The sequence below is a fragment of the Tachypleus tridentatus genome, chromosome 10, assembly GCF_004210375.1.
Source record: "Tachypleus tridentatus isolate NWPU-2018 chromosome 10, ASM421037v1, whole genome shotgun sequence".
Classification (NCBI taxonomy): Eukaryota; Metazoa; Arthropoda; class Merostomata; order Xiphosura; family Limulidae; genus Tachypleus; species Tachypleus tridentatus.
In genome coordinates this window covers 112,033,432-112,054,118 of record NC_134834.1, presented here as the reverse complement: position 1 = coordinate 112,054,118, position 20,687 = coordinate 112,033,432, and the positions used below count along the sequence as shown (strand labels likewise).

At 32.6% G+C, this 20,687-nt stretch overlaps 1 protein-coding gene across 1 annotated transcript; it reads right to left on the bottom strand.

Annotated features, from left to right (window-relative positions):
* Positions 1–11,772: 11,772 nt before the first annotated feature.
* Positions 11,773–12,173, bottom strand: LOC143230102 (splicing factor 3B subunit 5-like). The gene is given in 2 exon segments (XM_076463150.1): positions 11,773–11,831; positions 11,834–12,173. Coding segments are annotated over 2 exon segments (255 nt in total). The 5' UTR covers positions 12,045–12,173; the 3' UTR covers positions 11,773–11,787.
* Between the last annotated feature and the right edge of the window lie 8,514 nt (positions 12,174–20,687).

The following is a 20,687-nucleotide window of genomic DNA, read 5'->3' as shown; positions in this document are numbered from 1 at the left end:
TTCATAAGAAAACAATTAGGAAGAAACCTAGTCTATAAATAGAGAGTCTATTTTAGACTATATATTGAATTGACTGTCTGCTCTTGTATGAAGTACATTAACACATCGCCAGTGTCTTCAATAATCTATAAGGAAAGAAAAGTACCAACATAAGACTTAAACAAAAATGTAACATGTGCAAAAAATAAAATTGAGAAAGGACCCACTCTTGAGATAGGTTTAAAATATATACAAAAGAAGTTCAAAATTAGTAATATTTACCTTCTATTTTAATATAACATGTGTTATTTGTTAAAATATCTTTAATTATGATCAACTACAACAAAATATTAATATTTAAAATCTCAGGAACACATCTCTTATACTCACTGTTTTGGTCTTAAGCCTAAACACAAAGAAAATACACAAATATAGTTGATGACGTATCCACTGTGATTTCTTGTTACATGTTGTAACATGTATAGACAGTCCACGTGGATTAAAAAAAATAATACACACAAGCTAAGTTAGTCACTGACCCTAATGTGCAAAGGATTTCAGTGTAAATTTATAAGCCTAGCCTAGAGAAACTTTATTAATATTTATCTTTAATTTTCTCTCATTAAACTCTTAGCAAGCCAACATGATTTTTTTACTTGCAGCTACCATTTTATTTCTCTAAGGAATATATTTATCTTGAATATTTAAAAATTTAAAAATATGTATTTGGGGATTTTATTGCCCACTCTTTTGGGGGGCTTTAATAAAGTTTAACACTTTAAATTGACTGGTATGACAGGAGATTTAGAAGATATAGAATAAAGTTAGTGAAACAGTAAGTTAGGACATCAAAAATGATGTATGAGGAAAGGTTGACTAGAAATGTACAAATTAACAGTAAGGATTTATTTAAATATATTAATGATAAATAAAATGTTAAATAGGAAGTAAGACCCTTGAGGGATGGTAAAAGTTGACTAGAAATGTACAAATTAACAGTAAGGATTTCTTTAAATATATTAATGATAAATACAATGTTAAATAGGGTGTAGGACCCTTGAGGGATGGTAAAGGTTGACTAGAAATGTACAAATTAACAGTAAGGATTTCTTTAAATATACTAATGATAAATAAAATGTTAAATAGGAAGTAGGACCCTTGAGGGATGGTAAAGGTTGACTAGAAATGTACAAATTAACAGTAAGGATTTCTTTAAATATATTAATGATAAATAAAATTTTAAATATGGAGTAGGACCCTTGAGGGATGGTAAAGGTTGACTAGAAATGTACAAATTAACAGTAAGGATTTCTTTAATATACTAATGATAAATAAAATGTTAAATAGGAAGTAGGACCCTTGAGGGATGGTAAAGGTTGGCTTGTATCTGATGATTATGAGATAGCTGTGTTATTAAATTTTATCTATATCTTCAATGTTTACTAACAAAGATTTCAGCATTATTTCACATTTTGAACAGTTGGATAAATGGAAACAAGATGAAACAAGACCACTGCATTAATTCTGAGCTGCACTAGTCTGAGCACAAAGTGATTTTCATGTTATGATTAAAAACTATTCTTCAGCCCAAAAATCTCAAATATTATTTGCATAATGTATAAAACCCCCAAAATACACTTCAAACATTTGTTTTCAGTAAGACTTTGTTATTTTCTATGTGGGGTCTGTCACTTGATCAACCTCATAGTTATCATTGAAAGAATAGGAAATAAATATGAATATTTTTTCATGTTAGAATGGCTCATAACATGAAAATACAAATGTAGCTTAAGTCTCATTTATTATTTTTATTATACTGATCTTCCAATCATGCCTACCTAACATTATGTAACTTGCATTGATGCAATGAATATACACTCATGTTATGCATCCAGTAATATAAAACTAATGTTTAGTCTTCTTGTCTTGGTTGTGTTTTAGTGAACTAGTATTTTGTAATATACAGTAAAATTTCAATTATTATACATTATTTATATATATTAGAAAAAATTAATACTAATATATTCAAATAAACAAAATCAAAAGGAAGGAATGCATTAAAAACAGCAAATCCAAATCTCTGACTAATTATATTAGTTTGTTATAACATAAAAAACAAGCTGAAACAAAAATGCTGCACCAATTGAAAATATCCCTGGGTACAAACTATAATATGGGATATAAAATGTAACCTAGGTCTTGGAGGTGACTGAAGTAGGACCCACATTTCAGTGGGGACACACCATCTATCAGTCTTAATCTCCATTTGCCAATCTCATATAAGAAATAAAGGAGTAGAAATAGATATAGAAATTAGGAGAGCAAGATGTGGATGCTCAGGCCTACAACGTCCTACATCTGTATCACCCTTTACTGCCTGCAGACAGTTGTCGGAAGGTGACTGCTCTCTAAAGTAAAGAAAAAATAATAATAATAAGGTACTACCATTTGGAGGTAAGTTAGATCAGTCCAAAATAGTGATAACACACTAATTAGTAGACTACTAGACAAATTATACTAGTATAAAGGGACCCAACCAGTTATCAAACAGTTTTTGAATAACCACAATTGCTAATGGGATGTGTGCACTTGTTGGGCATTGCACAGCTTCTCAAACCTTGGAATATGATTGGACACTGCCACCCTCATTACCTGTTTTACATTGATTTTCACACAGTACTTGCTTTTCATCACATCAACCTACAAAAACCCAGCTTCACAGAGATATGATGTCGCAAATGGAATCAGGATTCACTGAGCTTTAGCATATAGCAGTGAATATTCATCTTTTACTGATATCCAAAACTGTAAGTTCCATGCTGCCATATTTTGTTTTTGAAGTTTTGTTACAAGACAGTTAAATAAGATTTTCTTCTTCTGCAGAGTTAAATCCAGATGGGGCCTTAGCATCAAATGGGTCTTGGATCCATGCAAACTTCTCCATATCTTCTGGAAAGTAATTTTCAAACCAGTCACTGAGCTGTGTCAGATGCTCCTCAATAAAAGATTTTAGTTCGTGGGTCAAATCAACTTCACTGGATGTAACAAACTGCTGCAGCAGGAGGAAACAGTCTTTGTCACCATCTTTATTCATTTTTTTTTTCCATAGTAACTTTTTCTGAAGGCTAAATCCTTCTCTGCAAGTTTCAGAACATTCATATGGCTTCCCTGCAGAGAGGTATACACTGCATTCAGGTTTTTGAAAAGATTGCATTGATGTGCTAATTTTGACTCAAAAAATCAGTAACCATGAAGTTTTGAGCATATTTGTGTTCTTTTACTTCAAGATAAGAGAAGAATTCCTGTCATAATTTGAAAACACAGGAGAGCCATTGCAAGCTGCAATAGTACAACAAAGATGTGTGCTCAGATCCCATATCCTCAGACAGTTTAAAAAAAAAAAAGATCACTTCTGTGGCCAAGTTTTTATATAGTTCACCACTTTCAACACACTTTCCAGGATTAGGTTCAGTGCAGGACTCAGGTGCTTTCATGCAAGGGCTTTCCTGTGGAACATACAGAGGGGCACAGTACATCAAAAGCTTTGCTCCCAATGAGTGCGTGTAATCCTCCGTAACAACCAGACACAGAGCAACCACCATAGGTACAGATGCCAGTGCACTTAGTCCAGTCTAAGTTATTTTCATACATAAAAGTATCAAGGATCTCAAACAAGTCTTAAGCCTTTGTACCTGTAGCGATACTTTTACAAAAGAGAAGGTCTTCCAGTCTTCCACAATTTTGTCACCATCCATGAACCATGTAGAACAAATCAAATGAACATCCTTGTTACTATCCATCACCTTATCTAGCTGGTGTAACAAATCAAATGAACATCCTTGTTACTATCCATCACCTTATCTAGCTGGTGTAACAAATCAAATGAACATCCTTGTTACTATCCATCACCTTGTCTAGCTGGTGTAACAAATCAAATGAACCTCCTTGTTACTATCCATCACCTTGTCTAGCTGGTGTAACAAATCAAATAAACATCCTTGTTACTATCCATCACCTTGTAACAAACCAAATGAACATCCTTGTAGCTGGTGTAACAAATCAAATGAACATCCTTGTTACTATCTGTCACCTTGTCTAGCTGGTGTAACAAATCAAATGTACATCCTTGTTACTATCTGTCACCTTGTCTAGCTGGTATAACAAATCAAATGAACATCCTTGTTACTATCTGTCACCTTGTCTAGCTGGTGTAACAAATCAAATGAACCTCCTTGTTACTATCCATCACCTTGTCTAGCTGGTGTAACAAATCAAATAAACATCCTTGTTACTATCCATCACCTTGTCTAGCTGGTGTAGCAAATCAAATGAACATCCTTGTTACTATTCGTCACCTTGTCTAGCTGGTGTAACAAATCAAATGTACATCCTTGTTACTATCTGTCACCTTGTCTAGCTGGTATAACAAATCAAATGAACATCCTTGTTACTATCTGTCACCTTGTTTAGCTGGTGTAACAAATCAAATGAACAACCTTGTTACTATCTGTCACCTTGTCTAGCTGGTGTAACAAATCAAATGAACATCCTTGTTACTATCTGTCACCTTGTCTAGCTGGTGTAACAAATCAAATGAACATCCTTGTTACTATCTGTCACCTTGTCCAGCTGATGTAACAAATCAAGTGAACATCCTTGTTACTATCTGTCACCTTGTCCAGCTGATGTAACAAATCAAATGAACATCCTTGTTACTCTGTCATCTTGTCCAGCTGGTGTAACAAATCAAGTGAACATCCTTGTTACTATCCGTCACCTTGTCCAGCTGGTGTAACAAATCAAATGAACATCCTTGTTACTCTCTGTCACCTTGTCTAGCTGATGTAACAAATCAAATGAACATCCTTGTTACTCTCTGTCACCTTGTCTAGCTAGTATAACAAATCAAATGAACATCCTTGTTACTATCTGTCACCTTGTCCAGCTGATGTAACAAATCAAATGAACATCCTTGTTACTATCCGTCACCTTGTCTAGCTGATGTAACAAATCAAATGAACATCCTTGTTACTCTGTCATCTTGTCCAGCTGGTGTAACAAATCAAGTGAACATCCTTGTTACTATCCGTCACCTTGTCCAGCTGGTGTAACAAATCAAGTGAACATCCTTGTTACTATCTGTCATCTTGTCCAGCTGGTGTAACAAATCAAATGAACATCCTTGTTACTATCCGTCACCTTGTCCAGCTGATGTAACAAATCAAGTGAACATCCTTGTTACTCTCTGTCACCTTGTCCAGCTGTAACCTAAATCCCTTTCCTTTCATTTTCTCAATAGCTAATCTTTGAGATCTTTGACCATGTTTTGGATTCTACAACTGATAATACTGTTGGTTAAATACACCTTTGGAAGCAGTCTTCTGCAGATTCACCAACCCATAATGTTCACCATATCCACTGCAGTCAGTAAAATTAGTTCTTCGGCACGGGTGCGAGGCTTTTTACATTTCCCGACTCTATACGCCACCTTGCAGGATACTAGTAAAGTATTGCTTGGTATCGATGTTCGTTTCAAAATGTACCTTTTTGTTCTTTCAATTCTTTTAGCTTTCTGATAGAATAATCACGGGATTTGTTAGCCATGTTAGGAATGATTGGTCTCTAAATCACATTTTAGTTTACTTGAAAGCAGGCACCCTGGAGCCAAAACTGTTAGACATAATAGACACTGTGGACATTCTTCATGACTGACATCTACTGAAGTAAAACTGAAATCTAGATAACTATCCTCATATTACCAATATTTCTGTTTCTTCACAACTTTGCTACTGGTCTGTGGTTCACCATCCCTTTCTTCACTCCCACACTTCTTATTAATGTTCAAAAATCTTTATGCACATGGACTAAAAATCAACAAAATAATTCACTGAACTTTGCTTGACCTCGAGGACACTTGATCACAACACTCTCCAGTTATTTCAGTTATTGACCGACCTGGAGAGTCAACAGGTATTTATATACAGAATCTAAGAAACAAGAAAGTTCAAGAAGTTACAGGCATAGCCAAAAGTACAAGTAAACAAAAACACATCTCAAACATTTGAGAATGTCATCAAAAGGAATGTAGCGCAATCTGATGTTAAAACTGTGAACTACCTACTGTGTCCGAAAGATGTTGATATTGCACACAGCATGGGAACCACTGTCATAAAATATTCATACTGATACAATTTAATGGATTTAATAAAGAAACTTTAAATAAAATTATTAAACTATTCTGCAAGAAATATAATAATGTATTAAACATATATAACAAAATAAAACTTAGAGAAATTTTGATTCATATTTCTAATTACTATTTTCAAATATGGATAAGGTAATTGAACAACCTGGCACTACTTTAAACAGATATACACCTTGCTGCACATAAAGGCTTGTTTAAAGCACAATAGTCATGGTAGACTTAAAAATTGGTGGTGGTTGGGAGCTATACTAGTTTATTTAGATAATTGGAAGGGGCTCTTTATACTAGCATAATTTATTTACTGGACTACCAATTAGTGCCTTTCTATCATAATGAGGGCTGGAATGCTAAATTCAAGAGGTACATTTTTAACTTACCCTTAAATGGTAGTATCTTATTTTTCTTATTTTCATTTCAATTAATTTTTTCTTCTTCTTTACTTTAGAGAGCAATTACCTTCCTACAACTGAAGGCAGACAGTGAAGGGTGATACAGATGTGGGATGTTGTGGGCTTGAGCATCCACATTTTGCTCTCCTAATTTCTACATCTATTGCTACTTCTTTATTTCTTATATGAGATTGGCAAATGGAGGTTAAGACTGATGGATGGTGTATCCCCACTGCAATGTGGGTCCTACTTCTTCAGTCACCTCCAAAACCTATGTTACATTTTATATCCAACATTATAGCTTGTACCCTAGGATCTTTTTAATTAATGCAATTTTTTGTTTATTTTTGTTTTAGCTTGTTTTTTAAGTTATAGCAAATGAATATATGTATATATATCATTACTATTTAAAAATCAATTATTAAACTTTTTTTTCTTAAAACATAGAACAGTAAATCAAGAAGTAAGGCAAACAATTATCTTTTCTTACTACAAATTTTGTATTTGATTGTTGCTGGACATAGGTTGCTAAGTCTTAAAATTTCACACATGGAGGATATCAAACAAAATTTTTAAGGGTTTTATACAAAGAGTTGAATAAATAGAAAATCATAAATAACTACAATAATACCACATAATTCCACTATAATCTATTAAGCTTAGTAACTATGAGCCTTAGAGCAGACTAAAGACACAATCCACCTCCTTGAAATCTTGGATAGAAAGAATGTGGCAGCCTTTTCACAGATTAAAATGGCTGAGAAAACCACACTAGAGACATTGTAAGATGTTGATTGGTTATTCACATGTCATATACTGAGGTAAGTGTTTGTAAAGGACTGTTTTCAAAAATGGAAAGAGATGAACAGAGCAACTATGTTTGATTCAGTACGTAATCCATATCTCAACAAAAAAAAAAATGGTGCGAGGTTTTCATTTTATATTCTGGCTTCACAACACTAATAATTTCAGTTCCTAATTTGTATGAAACTATACACTCAATATTTTGACATCACAAACATCTAATTTTAAACAATGCTGCATTCAACATATCATGACTTACTAAAATCTGTATTCAAATGTGTTATTTTAATATTTACCTTTAAGAAATTAACTTATATATAATATCAAAGTTTATTATAATCTGCTTTAATAAAATTTAAATTCAAATCAACAAATGAGATGACATGGCCTTTGACCAGCAACCAGTAGCAACAGGGTTAAAACATGTTGTATGTACCCTCAAAAATAAATTACTTCACTATGCTTATAAACCACTGTTTTTCTAATTTATATTATAGCTCAATACACTTCCTTACTCAAGAAATCATTTATTATCAGTGATGTTTTCTCAACATTTAAGTGACCTGTTCATTTATCAAGTCCATCCCATCTGCTTAAAAAGAAAATAATGTAGACCATTCCTGATCATATAAATATTTCTTGTATCTTACTTTCAAGTTATTTCTTCCACCCAAAACAAGCCACCTATAAGAAAAATAAAACTCCAAACTTCCCAAGTCAATATTCCCTCTTTTTACCATTATCAATACTACATTAGAACAATGCCACAATAAGCTATTTGTCATGTCTACAGACTTATCACTGGGGAACAAAAAGAAGATGATACATCCACACTATCAATTCCCTTTAGAATATTTAACATCCCAATCACATCCACTCTACTAAAATAAAACAATTTCAGAGATGTTAGCCTCTACTCACATGATAACCCATCCATCTCAGGTACCACACTCTAGACCTCCTTTAAACCTTTTAACTATTCAATATCCTTCTTAAGGTAAGCAGTCTACCCTAAAATCAGTACTCTGAATTAGGTCTAACATGTCTGGTAATCAGTAGCTTTTGTTATTTAATCTGATAAAGGTTTCATTCTTCAATACCATTACAATACTACAAGTATCTTTACTATTGTAAATATGATCGGTGCAAGAGATTCTGACATGTTTGATGAGTGATGTTCTTGGTACCAAACAGTCTCCTGGTACTATGAGCTGATTGAAGAACTCAATATAATACTCTGTTATAAAAGACATTGGAGAATAATTTTGTGTATAATGGAATGGACAAAGTAACATGACAAAAATATATTTCTGGTACAAAATTAATATTTCAATGCATTATAATAAATATTTGATAATTATTTTGGTACTTGTTTAGTTATATACCACACTATAAACAGATGAAAACAGGCCTATAAAGGTAATACCATCAGCCAAATAGTGGTGTTAGATAGTCATATACATGTTAAAACTCTAGAATATTTACATCAAAATCATACTTGTACCTTAAATTATGATAATCCAACTTTTTATGGTTTATTTCTTATTTGTTTAATGTCAATTTAAGTTTGATATTTTCATTTCTTGTTTGTTTAATGTCAATTTAAGGTTCATATTTTCATTTCTTGTTTGCTTAATGTCAATTTAAGGTTCATATTTTCATTTCTTGTTTGCTTAATGTCAATTTAAGGTTCATATTTTCATTTCTTGTTTGCTTAATGTCAATTTAAGGTTCATATTTTCATTTCTTGTTTGCTTAATGTCAATTTAAGTTTCATTTCTTGTTTGCTTAATGTCAATTTAAGTTTCATATTTTCATTTCTTGTTTGCTTAATGTCAATTTAAGTTTCATTTATGTTTCTTAATGTCAATTTAAGTTTTCATTTCTTGTCAATTTAATGTCATTTAAGTTTCATTTCTTGTTTGCTTAATGTCAATTTAAGTTTCATTTCTTGTTTGCTTAATGTCAATTTAAGTTTCATATTTTCATTTCTTGTTTGCTTAATGTCAATTTAAGTTTCATATTTTCATTTCTTGTTTGCTTAATGTCAATTTAAGTTTCATATTTTCATTTCTTGTTTGCTTAATGTCAATTTAAGTTTGATATTTTCATTTCTTGTTTGTTTAATGTCAATTTAAGGTTCATATTTTCATTTCTTGTTTGCTTAATGTCAATTTAAGGTTCATATTTTCATTTCTTGTTTGCTTAATGTCAATTTAAGGTTCATATTTTCATTTCTTGTTTGCTTAATGTCAATTTAAGTTTCATATTTTCATTTCTTGTTTGCTTAATGTCAATTTAAGTTTCATATTTTCATTTCTTGTTTGCTTAATGTCAATTTAAGTTTCATATTTTCATTTCTTGTTTGTTTAATGTCAATTTAAGTTTGATATTTTCATTTCTTGTTTGCTTAATGTCAATTTAAGTTTGATATTTTCATTTCTTGTTTGTTTAATGTCAATTTAAGGTTCATATTTTCATTTCTTCTTTGCTTAATGTCAATTTAAGGTTCATATTTTCATTTCTTGTTTGCTTAATGTCAATTTAAGTTTCATATTTTCATTTCTTGTTTGTTTAATATCAATTTAAGTTTGATATTTTCATTTCTTGTTTGCTTAATGTCAATTTAAGTTTGATATTTTCATTTCTTGTTTGTTTAATATCAATTTAAGTTTGATATTTTCATTTCTTGTTTGCTTAATGTCAATTTAAGTTTGATATTTTCATTTCTTGTTTGTTTAATGTCAATTTAAGGTTCATATTTTCATTTCTTGTTTGCTTAATGTCAATTTAAGTTTGATATTTTCATTTCTTGTTTGCTTAATGTCAATTTAAGTTTCATATTTTCATTTCTTGTTTGCTTAATGTCAATTTAAGTTTCATATTTTCATTTCTTGTTTGCTTAATGTCAATTTAAGTTTCATATTTTCATTTCTTGTTTGCTTAATGTCAATTTAAGTTTCATATTTACATTTCTTGTTTGCTTAATGTCAATTTAAGTTTCATATTTTCATTTCTTGTTTGCTTAATGTCAATTTAAGTTTGATATTTTTAAGTCTACCATGACTATCGTGCTTTAAACAAGCCTTTATGTGCAGCAAGGTGTATGTCTGTTTAAAGTAGTGCCAGGTTGTTCAATTACCTTATCCATATTTGAAAATAGTAATTAGAAATATGAATCAAAATTTCTCTAAGTTTTATTTTGTTATATATGTTTAATACATTACAATTCTTTTATTTACAGCTACCCTTTTTTCCCCTTTATAAGAAATTTAAGTTTGTTATTTAAAAATGTACAAAATTTGATCACTATCTCCAATAAATTATTGACAGAAAATAATGTTTTTGGACATCTCTTCAAAATATACTTTCTAGGAATTTGTGAACAAAACTTTGGTGTTCCTGACCTCAAATTTCTGAAAACTTGTTACCCTAATGTTGACTCTTAAAATCTCTCAATCTATATGCCTCAAATGAAAATTCCCTTTTATTATAACTTCATTAAAAGCTGTAATCTTAACTGCAGTATCAAGTTCATGTTTATTTCATCAGTCTTACCTGGTGGTGTCTGTAAAGAATTCCAGCAAAGAGCCTTCTACCCTACATTCACTAACAAACACTCAAACAGATTCAACATCCTAAGTCTACTCAACTTCAACAGTATCTAACTCACTCTTTATCTAAAGTCAATTTTCATCTCCTGTTAGCATTCTTAGCCTATTGAACAACCTATAATCCTCAGTTTAAAAAATCAGACATTTCTGTCATCAAAATTGTCACCATCTAAGTCAGTTATTCTCACAGTGCTGACATCAACTGTTCCAAAAGTGTTTTAAATAGTTTAAGGTTATTTCTAAAATTTCTAGCATTACAATGATAACAATTTAACATACCCTTAAAAGGACTGATATACTTAATATAAATGTCAGACTTTCAAATCAGGTCGCACTTGTTTACAAATGTCCAACTCCAATACTTCTGTTCAACCTAGGCCAGTGGGAGTAACTTTTGTACTAAAGTAATTACTGATAAATTATTTGTTTTGTTTAGATATTAAGATGTTATTAACATAAAATTAATTCAAAATATTAATAGTGACTTTGTCATTAGAGAAGTTTATATTTTAACAATTACAACTTTTTGAATCATAGTATTGAGTCATCATGTAATAGTTACTTTTTTTAACATAACTGTGCAACTCTTTCCTGGTGATGACTCGATACTAATTCCTGTAAGTCGAAACGTTGTAATTATCAAAATCAGAACTTGCCTAGTGTAAAAGTTGCTATTATTGTATTTTGAATGATTCAGTTCAGTGGATTCCTCACTAGATAAATATAATTATCACAACTATCTGCTATACATACACGTTAAAGGTTGATGTTTCATAATTATAGATTATCAGTCAAATCAATCTTCAGGCTTCTCAGGTGGAGGACCGCATGGCTGAAGTGTTTTTCCATAAGGTTAAATCTCACTCGAGCCTTCGCCTCATTTTCAGCAATAGAGAAGAAATTTAACATATCAAAATGTCCCATGTAGGAGGCACAACTGTCCCGGTGTTGGTTTACCATCCATTCATACCTAGCTGAGTCGGCATGACCCGTTCCGATATACTTCGACTGCAAGTGTTCTAGTTGACTGTGAATATTATACCTGTCTCCCATACTTGTTTTACAAAACGCAGAACAAAAGTTATAGCTAATACTGGTTCAACAACCGAAACGTTAAGCCTAATATTACCTACAAATGTTAATCTTTAGAAATCCCCACCAGAGGGCAAGAGTGTATCTGTAATTGACATATGCCTTGTAAATTAATAAAATGAAAGAAAATAGCGACCATGCATATTACCCATTTAATAACACCTTTAAAATGTCTGAATATTAACGATGACTATTTCACGGCACTGACTGAGTGAAACTAAAACTTATTGTATTTATAAAGCCTCCTTAATTGCTACAGATGCATTTACGAAATGAAAAAAATTCCCCAATTGTAATGTAAATAACTTCCAGACAAAATAACGAACCTAACGAACTCTTTTATCTGAGGTCCGAAAAATTCCTTTCTTGCACTGAAAAAGTTAGTGACATATATCTTACTATAAAGACATAGTGTGTATGTTAATACGCACGTAACTAAAACACCTGCGCTATCTATTGAATGGCACTACAAAAAAAAGAACCAATAAATATTTCATAGTTTTGAAATTCAAGATACAGACAATTAGAAAAAAAATAACTGTATTATGTACAACAGCCATTTATTTATCACAGAATACAATTTTAAATAAAAGTACTCTTCTCACAAGATGGAAATAAGTTTCACTAAGACTGTTCGAGAGGGTTTGATTATATCATTATTGATATGATTTTAGATGCCGTACTGAGAAACTGGATTTCATAGAAAAACTTAATTTTTCGATAAATATTACTATTTTTCACACCTAAAAGGCCCGGCATGGATAGGAGATTAGGGCACTCGACTTGCAATCTTAGGGCTGCGGATTAGAATCTCTTTCCCACCAAACATGCTCGACCTTTCAGCCGTGGAGGCGTTACAATGGTACGATCAATCCCACAATTCTTTAGTAAAAGAGTAGCCCAAGAGTTGATAGTGGCTGGTAAGGGCCTTCTCTTTAGTCTTCCACTGCGATATTAGGGACAACTAACGAGACAACCCTCGTGTAGCTATGCGTGAAACTCAAAACAAACAGAGATATAAAAATATTATATTTTTAACAATAAAATTCATGAAAATTTCGAGCTCTTTACATTTAATAATTTGAATGTCACATCTCTTTCACCTGGCTATGGACTAATGTACAGACGGATCAGCAACAGACGCTTTTAATGACTGGCAATGGTTAGAAGAGCGCTGTTTGAGAAATTAAATAATTATTATTACATTATGGTAATGTGATAATACCATGCCACACATCATATACAGATCTATTTTTATATTTTATTATTTGTTTTTGTAGGATCTTATCTTCTGAACCTATAATTAGTGATGCAGATGATTTCAAATCATATCAAGTCAAATGATGAAGGATAATATAATGACATAAAGTTCCACAACATTTCCAGCGAGCCAGAGTCCAGTGAGGTTTGCTTTCTAACAAAGCATCTTCGATGTTCAGCAAATACACTCAGTTTCGCAATTCAAGATAGTGTCCCGATTGAAATCTACAAAGGTCCAGACGCTTCGGAAAAAACAAAACTGCGTCATTGTATCAGTTGACTTTGTTCAACAATAAGAGGGCGAATATTTTGTTGTTCCATACATTACGTGGTGAAATATATGTGCAATGTGTTCATTAGTATAAAGAGCATTGAAATGAAGAGAGAGAGAGAACAGTCAATAAAGTGTTTGATGAGATAGGCATTCAACCGTTTGAATATGTAATTACTGTAGCACGCGCGCTAGATTTACAACTAAGATTTGTATGCTAATATTTATTACACGTATTAGAAAACAGAAAGATTTTTCTTGAAAACCACTCAAAACTTGCAAGGAACTTGTTGATGCTTTAGTTTCAGGAATTAAGAAGCACTTTAAAACTGTATTTCAGAACAGCTGGTATAGGTATTGACACTTTTATTGATAAGCAGAGAACAACTCTCTTTGTTAACCTGAATATGACCTAGAAAAGTCGAAACGTTATTCCCTGTTATCAATAAAAGTGTTAATACCCATACCAGATGTTCTGAGATGCATATTTATTTCAACTGGGTTTTTCGTCATCAAGAACTCTGAAGCTGTTTTTATCAATGAGGATTACGTTCTTGTAGTTGCTTTTCGCCCATGGTTCAAATGATTTGGATTAGATGAATGATACTTTATAAAATTGGCGGCAACTGCCTGTTGTGGAGACACAATTGTAGAGGACGACGTTTCTAAAGTCTTCCGCCTTTCGTCATCAATCTATCAAAGGATTTGGATTAGCTTGAGTTCTGGGAAATAAGTTATAAAACAAATGATAATTAATGACTTTTTAGAGAAGATGAAAGATGGCGATGGTGAAAGTTCAACAAATGTTGGTTTTCGTCATTTTCTAGCACTAAGGGAGCTGTCGGAAAAAACTTCTTCACGTACTTTAAACAACAAGCAAAATTTGCAAATAATTCATCCCACAGAAGCAACTAATAGTGTTCCTGAACAAAAACAACAACATCTACTTCAAAAGATATTGAATCAAACTTATTTCCTTCACCAGCTTTTGCTCCACAGTTGCGCAGCAGTATGTATGCAGACTCACACCGCTAAACATCGGGTTTTGATACCTGTGGTGGGCTGAGCACAGATAGCCCATTGTGCAGCTTTGTGCTTAATTCAAAAATAAGGTAAAAATAAACAATCACCAGCTTTTAAATCTAAATTTATTTACTTCAGTACACAAATTCATCGCCAAAACTTGGATTGGCGGAAAACAGTTTCGAGAATATGTTACTACTGAAATTAAATAACAAATTAAAAATAATAAAACTAAACAAATAATAATGGACGTAATATCCTCTAATATTATATATTTATTACTTCATATTAGCTTAATAAATCGTTCTTTGTTATTATTACTGTCTTTGTATTCCTTTATTCAATGTTATTTTCTCTTAAAATACTATCATTGAATGTATCAAAGACTGTATGGTTGTTAGCTGCATTCCTCTCAGAGTCGCGGATTCGAATCTCTGTGATACCAAACATACTTGCCCTTTCAGTCATGGGGCGTTATAATGTGATGGTAAATCCCACTATTCGTTGGTAAAAAAGTAGCCCAAGAGTTGGGGGTGGGTGATGATAACTAGCTGCCTTTCCTCTAGTCTTACACTGCTAAATTAGGGATGGCTATCGCAGATAGCCCCTGAGTAGCTTTGAGCAAAATTTAAAAAACAAACAAACAATCATCAGGTCCTGCCCCAAACCCCAGTGGCACAGCGATATATCTTGTGATTCAAACGCTAGCGATAGAAACCGGGTTTCGATATCCGTGGTGAGTAGAGGAAAGATAACTATTGTATAGCTTTATGCTTCATTACGACCAAAAAACAACCCTCTCACTATCCACAAACATGAATAGCCTGTTCTGAAAAGTTTGTGTTATAGTAACGGATTTACTGTAACATAATTATTTTAATATCTACATTTGTTTCAGATTCATGTATGTGACATATGCTGTTAAATGTGTATTGCGCAAGTGTGATTGTCAGTATTGTTGCCAATTGAACTTTCTAGAAAATCACCTAAAAGATTATGAATTGACGCGCCAAGAAACAGTAAATAATGTTATTGGTCAGTTACAGCCAGTATACTATAATCCTCGGAAGTTATACTTGTGATTAAAGCTTTTTAATAGGAAAACTACAGAATTTGACAGGAAACATTTATATATTTCGAATATTATGAACCGTTCAATTTCAGAGAATTAACTTCGCATGTTACTGTTTCTACGAGGACATTAGATATCTGAAAAAGTAAACTTGTAAACAGCGTTAGGCTAAGCAATAATAGAGCTAGCTAGCATTCACGTAAAGTGAACTGTACCTGTGTATCAATATAAAAAAGTAATTTGTACCTCGTGGGCCTCAACTGATGATAAAGTATTAAGTCCCAGATCAGATAGAATACTAAATATTGTTTGTGAGTCAGAACATTTTTTGTATATAAATAATTATTTTTATTCACTATTTATGATAATCGTTATTATAAATTGTATTATTTTGTTTGTATGTTGAAGTATGTTTATCTTATGAAAGAAAATTGTGTGTATCAATTTTATTGACAAATACCATAGATTTGATACAGTTTTCTGTTTGTTTGGTTTGAATTTCGCGCAAAGCTACACGAGGGCTATCTGCGCCAGCCTCTCCTAATTTATCAGCTTAAGACTAGAGGGAAAGCAGTTAGTCATCACCACCCACCGCCAACTCTTTTACCAACGAATAGTGGGATTGACCGTGACTTATAATGCCCCCACGACTGAAAGGGCGAGCATGTTTGGTGCGTCGGGGAGTCAAATTCGCGACCCTCAGATTACGAGTCGAATGCCTTAATCTACCTGGCCATGTGAAGTTCGTAATACCACAGAAAAATATTTGCAAGGATTAGGCCTAGAGCTGGTTCATCATCACTCCATGTCTTTGTCACAAAGATGATAATTAAATTTATTATCCTTGATAACAAATTTCGAAAGTTTCTCAAATATTTGTTAGTTAGAGTGCAAGGCATTTCTGGTTGGGAATAACTGTTTAATAATTATATTAATTGTTTTTTCAAGTGTGGTGTTAATTAATAAGTACTGAGAATCGAATATTACCATAACGAACTGTTTTTTTTAGAAAACTCAGATATCTCTTGTGAAAAGGTTAAAATAATATTTAACAATAAAGTCAATCGTAGTAAGTGAGCTTAAAGCAGTTACAAGATATTTAGTAAGTTTGTAAGCGTGGGGACTAACAGGAGATAGAATAGATTTGAGGGGTAAACCATTTTTTTTTTGTATTTTCGCAAAGTCATACATGAGACTGTGGCAGGAATATTTCGGATAAAGCTCTGGGAAATCGTGTAAAAGATGAAATTACAATCTTAGAAATAATATAGTGCATTGTTATGAGTAATGTTTTCATGAAAGTTAAAGCCTTTATAATATTTTCAAAGTTTTCTAATAAAAAGAAACCAGATTTTAATACTTTTGGTAGGTAAAGCACAGTTAGTGAGGTAGTTACGACAGTTCATTCCTACACGTGAATGGCCCTTTTCAAATTATGTCCATAAATGTACAATGATGAAATGCTTAGCGTTTCTTGATGACGAGAAACCTACTTGAAATAAAAATGTATCTCAGAATGGCTGGTATGGGTAAAACTTATTGATAAGGAGAGAACAACGTTTTGACCTTTACAGGTCATCTTCAGGTTAACATGTAAATAAAGTGATACTTATCATGTTCAGATAAACATTGGTTTGTTTATTTACATGAGGGGCTCGGCATGGTCAAATGGTTAAAGCACTCGACTCGTAATACTGAGAATAACGGGTTCAAATCCTCGTCACACTAAACATGCTCGCGCTTTCAGACGTGGGGGCATTATATGATGGTCAATCCCACTATTTGATGGTTTTTAAAAGAGTAGCCTAAGAGTTGGCGGTGGGTGTTGATGAAAAACTGCCTTCCCTCTAGTCTTACACTGCTAAATCAGAGACAGATAGCACTCATGTAGCTTTGCACGAAATTCTAAAACAAACAAACAAACAAACAATCTTCTACATTAAACTGTATATATTTTATATTTGACAACAGGAAAAACTGTCTGGATGGATGATTATGGTAGGAATGTCAGTTTAAACTTATCCATAATGAGTTTTACTTCTACAACGTTATTCACTTTTTAAATTGGTGTCGTATATTATTCATGAGAGAAAAGAGAACATTTCATTGTCGTGTTATTGGGCAAGTTATTGGACAATTACATCATATAAAGGAAGCATATATTTCAGTTCAAATGTATCATAGGATATACATTTATTGTACTACAGAAATAACTAGATGAATATATTGTTAATTGGTAGTAAGTAGACATCTAGAATAGTAGTGTTTGGCTCTGTTATTCCACGTCATCTGATATATTATTATTTTGTAAGAAGTAAACATCTAGAATATTGGTGTTTGGATGATAAAACTGGAAGTGTAGGTATCTGTTCCTATGGATGTGTTTTCTGTATACAGTTTGGTAATTATTTGTTCTTTTCTGCTGATGAGTATGTCAAGAAATGGCTGTTTTGTTCCTCTATTTCCATCGTGAAGTTGATGCTTTTGTCAGTAGAATTATGATGTCATAAAAAGATTGGTAAGTTTTTATAACTGTGGGGCCAAATAACTAAGATGCTGTCAACAAGTTGTCTGTAGAAACTTGATTTTATATTTCTGAATGAGAGGGTTCTTTCTTCAAAGTCTTCCATGAAAGTGTCTGTTGGAGTTAGAGAGAATGGTAACACTCTGGCCAGACCATCTATTTGTTTGTAGAATTCCTCGTTATATTGTAAATAAGTTGACTGTAGGGAAATAGTTGTTAGTTCCATGATGATGCTCATCTTCATGTCAGTTCTGTGTGGCAGAGAGCTGTCATGGTGTGATGACATGAAAGGTTTCTGAAGTTGGGACATTGGTAAATAGGTCTGTTATGTCAAAACTGACCATTACGTCCTGGGATCTGATGCATAGCTTTCTGAGTTGTTCTATGAAATCTGCCAAGTTGTGAATGTGATGTTTAGTATTCCCTCAAAGTGGAGATGAAAAGGGGAGCTAATAGCACTGATGATAGGCTTTAAATGAGGGTAGAATTTTTCTTTGATTCTTAAGTCTTTGGTTAGCTTCTTGTTGATGAAATTTTGTTTCTTAAATTTGTTCAGTATTCTGTTGACGAGTCTTTCTGTGATCTTATATTGGTGTTTGTCTAGTAACTACTCAATCTTCGTGTTATAATATTTGATGTCTGGGATGACAAAGTTGGATGTTGTATCACCATTAAATGATATATTAATATCAGGACTTGTTACAAATAAATCCACATCTAGTGATGAGACCACAGTAGGACTAAACAGTCCAGTTGATCCTGGGGTATTAATGATTGAAAGAACTTTTATGGAAGGAGTAAGAAAGTACTTTCTAATGGTTGGATGCTGAAGTCCTACAGAGGATTATAGAACACTGCACGAATTGTGCTGTGAGAAAAAGGGTCCACAAAAGAAACATTATGGGCAGCTACAATAGTATTGTGTTGGAACATGACAAGATACTTGCTATCAGTGTGCTCGGTGCTCTGCAATAGGGTAACAATGGGCATAAACACATTATGGTCGTAGTGGAATATTTTCATGAAGCAGCCAAATACTGTTCATAGCCAGAAAGCATGAAAACACATCATTTAACTTGTTTCAAGATTTGGGGTGCTTGTGGAAACAGGTCAAGGATGGAACATTGAATCAACCTTCTTTGATAAATGTATCTGATTCTTGGAATTAAAATGACCATGATAACTGCTCTTCATTCATCTTTTGGTAGAATTGTAGAGAGATGGAACTGTACACTGTACATTTATGTCTCATGAAGATCTTTCATTGCTACTTATAAGTTACAGTATAACAGAACATGTTGCTACAGGCAATGTAACATAATCAGTGATGTTTGGAAAGAGAACTTGAAGCAATCTATATTCATATTGAGAGGGCAGTCACCCAGGGAGGCTAAAAAAACTAACATCATACACGATTCTAACTGAAAATAAAAGAATGAAACCAGCTGTTGACAAATGTAAGTTTGCTAGGATGTTAATATGGATAACACTGAAGATGACATGGCATGGCTGTAAAATCCTTACCACAAGAAAAGATGGACTTCTTAATTAAGTACGTACTAAAAGGGGCCATACGCTTTACTGAAGAAATCCGTTACGTGTTTTACAGAATATTAGGTGGTATAAGCCAAAGATGATTTACGTGACTGTCTTCAGGAGTCAGTTAGAGAATGGGTAACTACACAGAAGAATTTGTAAACAGAAAGTTAACCTGAAGAAGAACCTGTTGAAACCACTTCCAGAGGATCACTAAAGATAGAGCTACAAGTGGATTTGCATTACTATTAGCCTAAAGAAACTCCTTCAGTGACAGGACATTAAGAGACAATAGGCCATTCCATCTGCATACCCTAACCTTTGGAGAAGAAAACTGCCATGAAGGCTTGGTGAATAGATAGTTTCTTTTGTGTATTAGTGTTGTTCAAGGGTCTCTGGAATTCATGAAGTGGCTTGTTGTAAGCTTTATTTTCAATATTTAAATTTAGATAATTGCTAGAGGGAGCTGCTGCTGCTGTAACAACATAGAAAATATACTTTCAAGAAGTGCAACAGGTTTCTATACAATGTTTTTTATGAATTTACAAAACTAAATGCTATTTTATCTTCTTTGTTCCTCTGAGAATCTGGGATGTTATCTAGCATTTTGGATGAATATTTGGGTCACAGGAGAAAAAAACTAGACATGTAATTAAATTTGATAAGGCTGTAAACACTATAAAGTTCTAAGGATAACACATTTAATTGTTAACATAGCTTAAATCATTTTATAATAGTTCCTGTACATTTCAATGTAAAATTACATACATTTAGTAGCATCGTATGGCCCTGGAATATTATTTGTTTGCATGTTTCATTAGCCAAGAATTAGAATAGTTTAAACTTAATTTGATAAGCTTCAATCAGTTTGGAGGAAACTTGTTATTCCATTGTGAAGGATCTTATATGTCTATATTT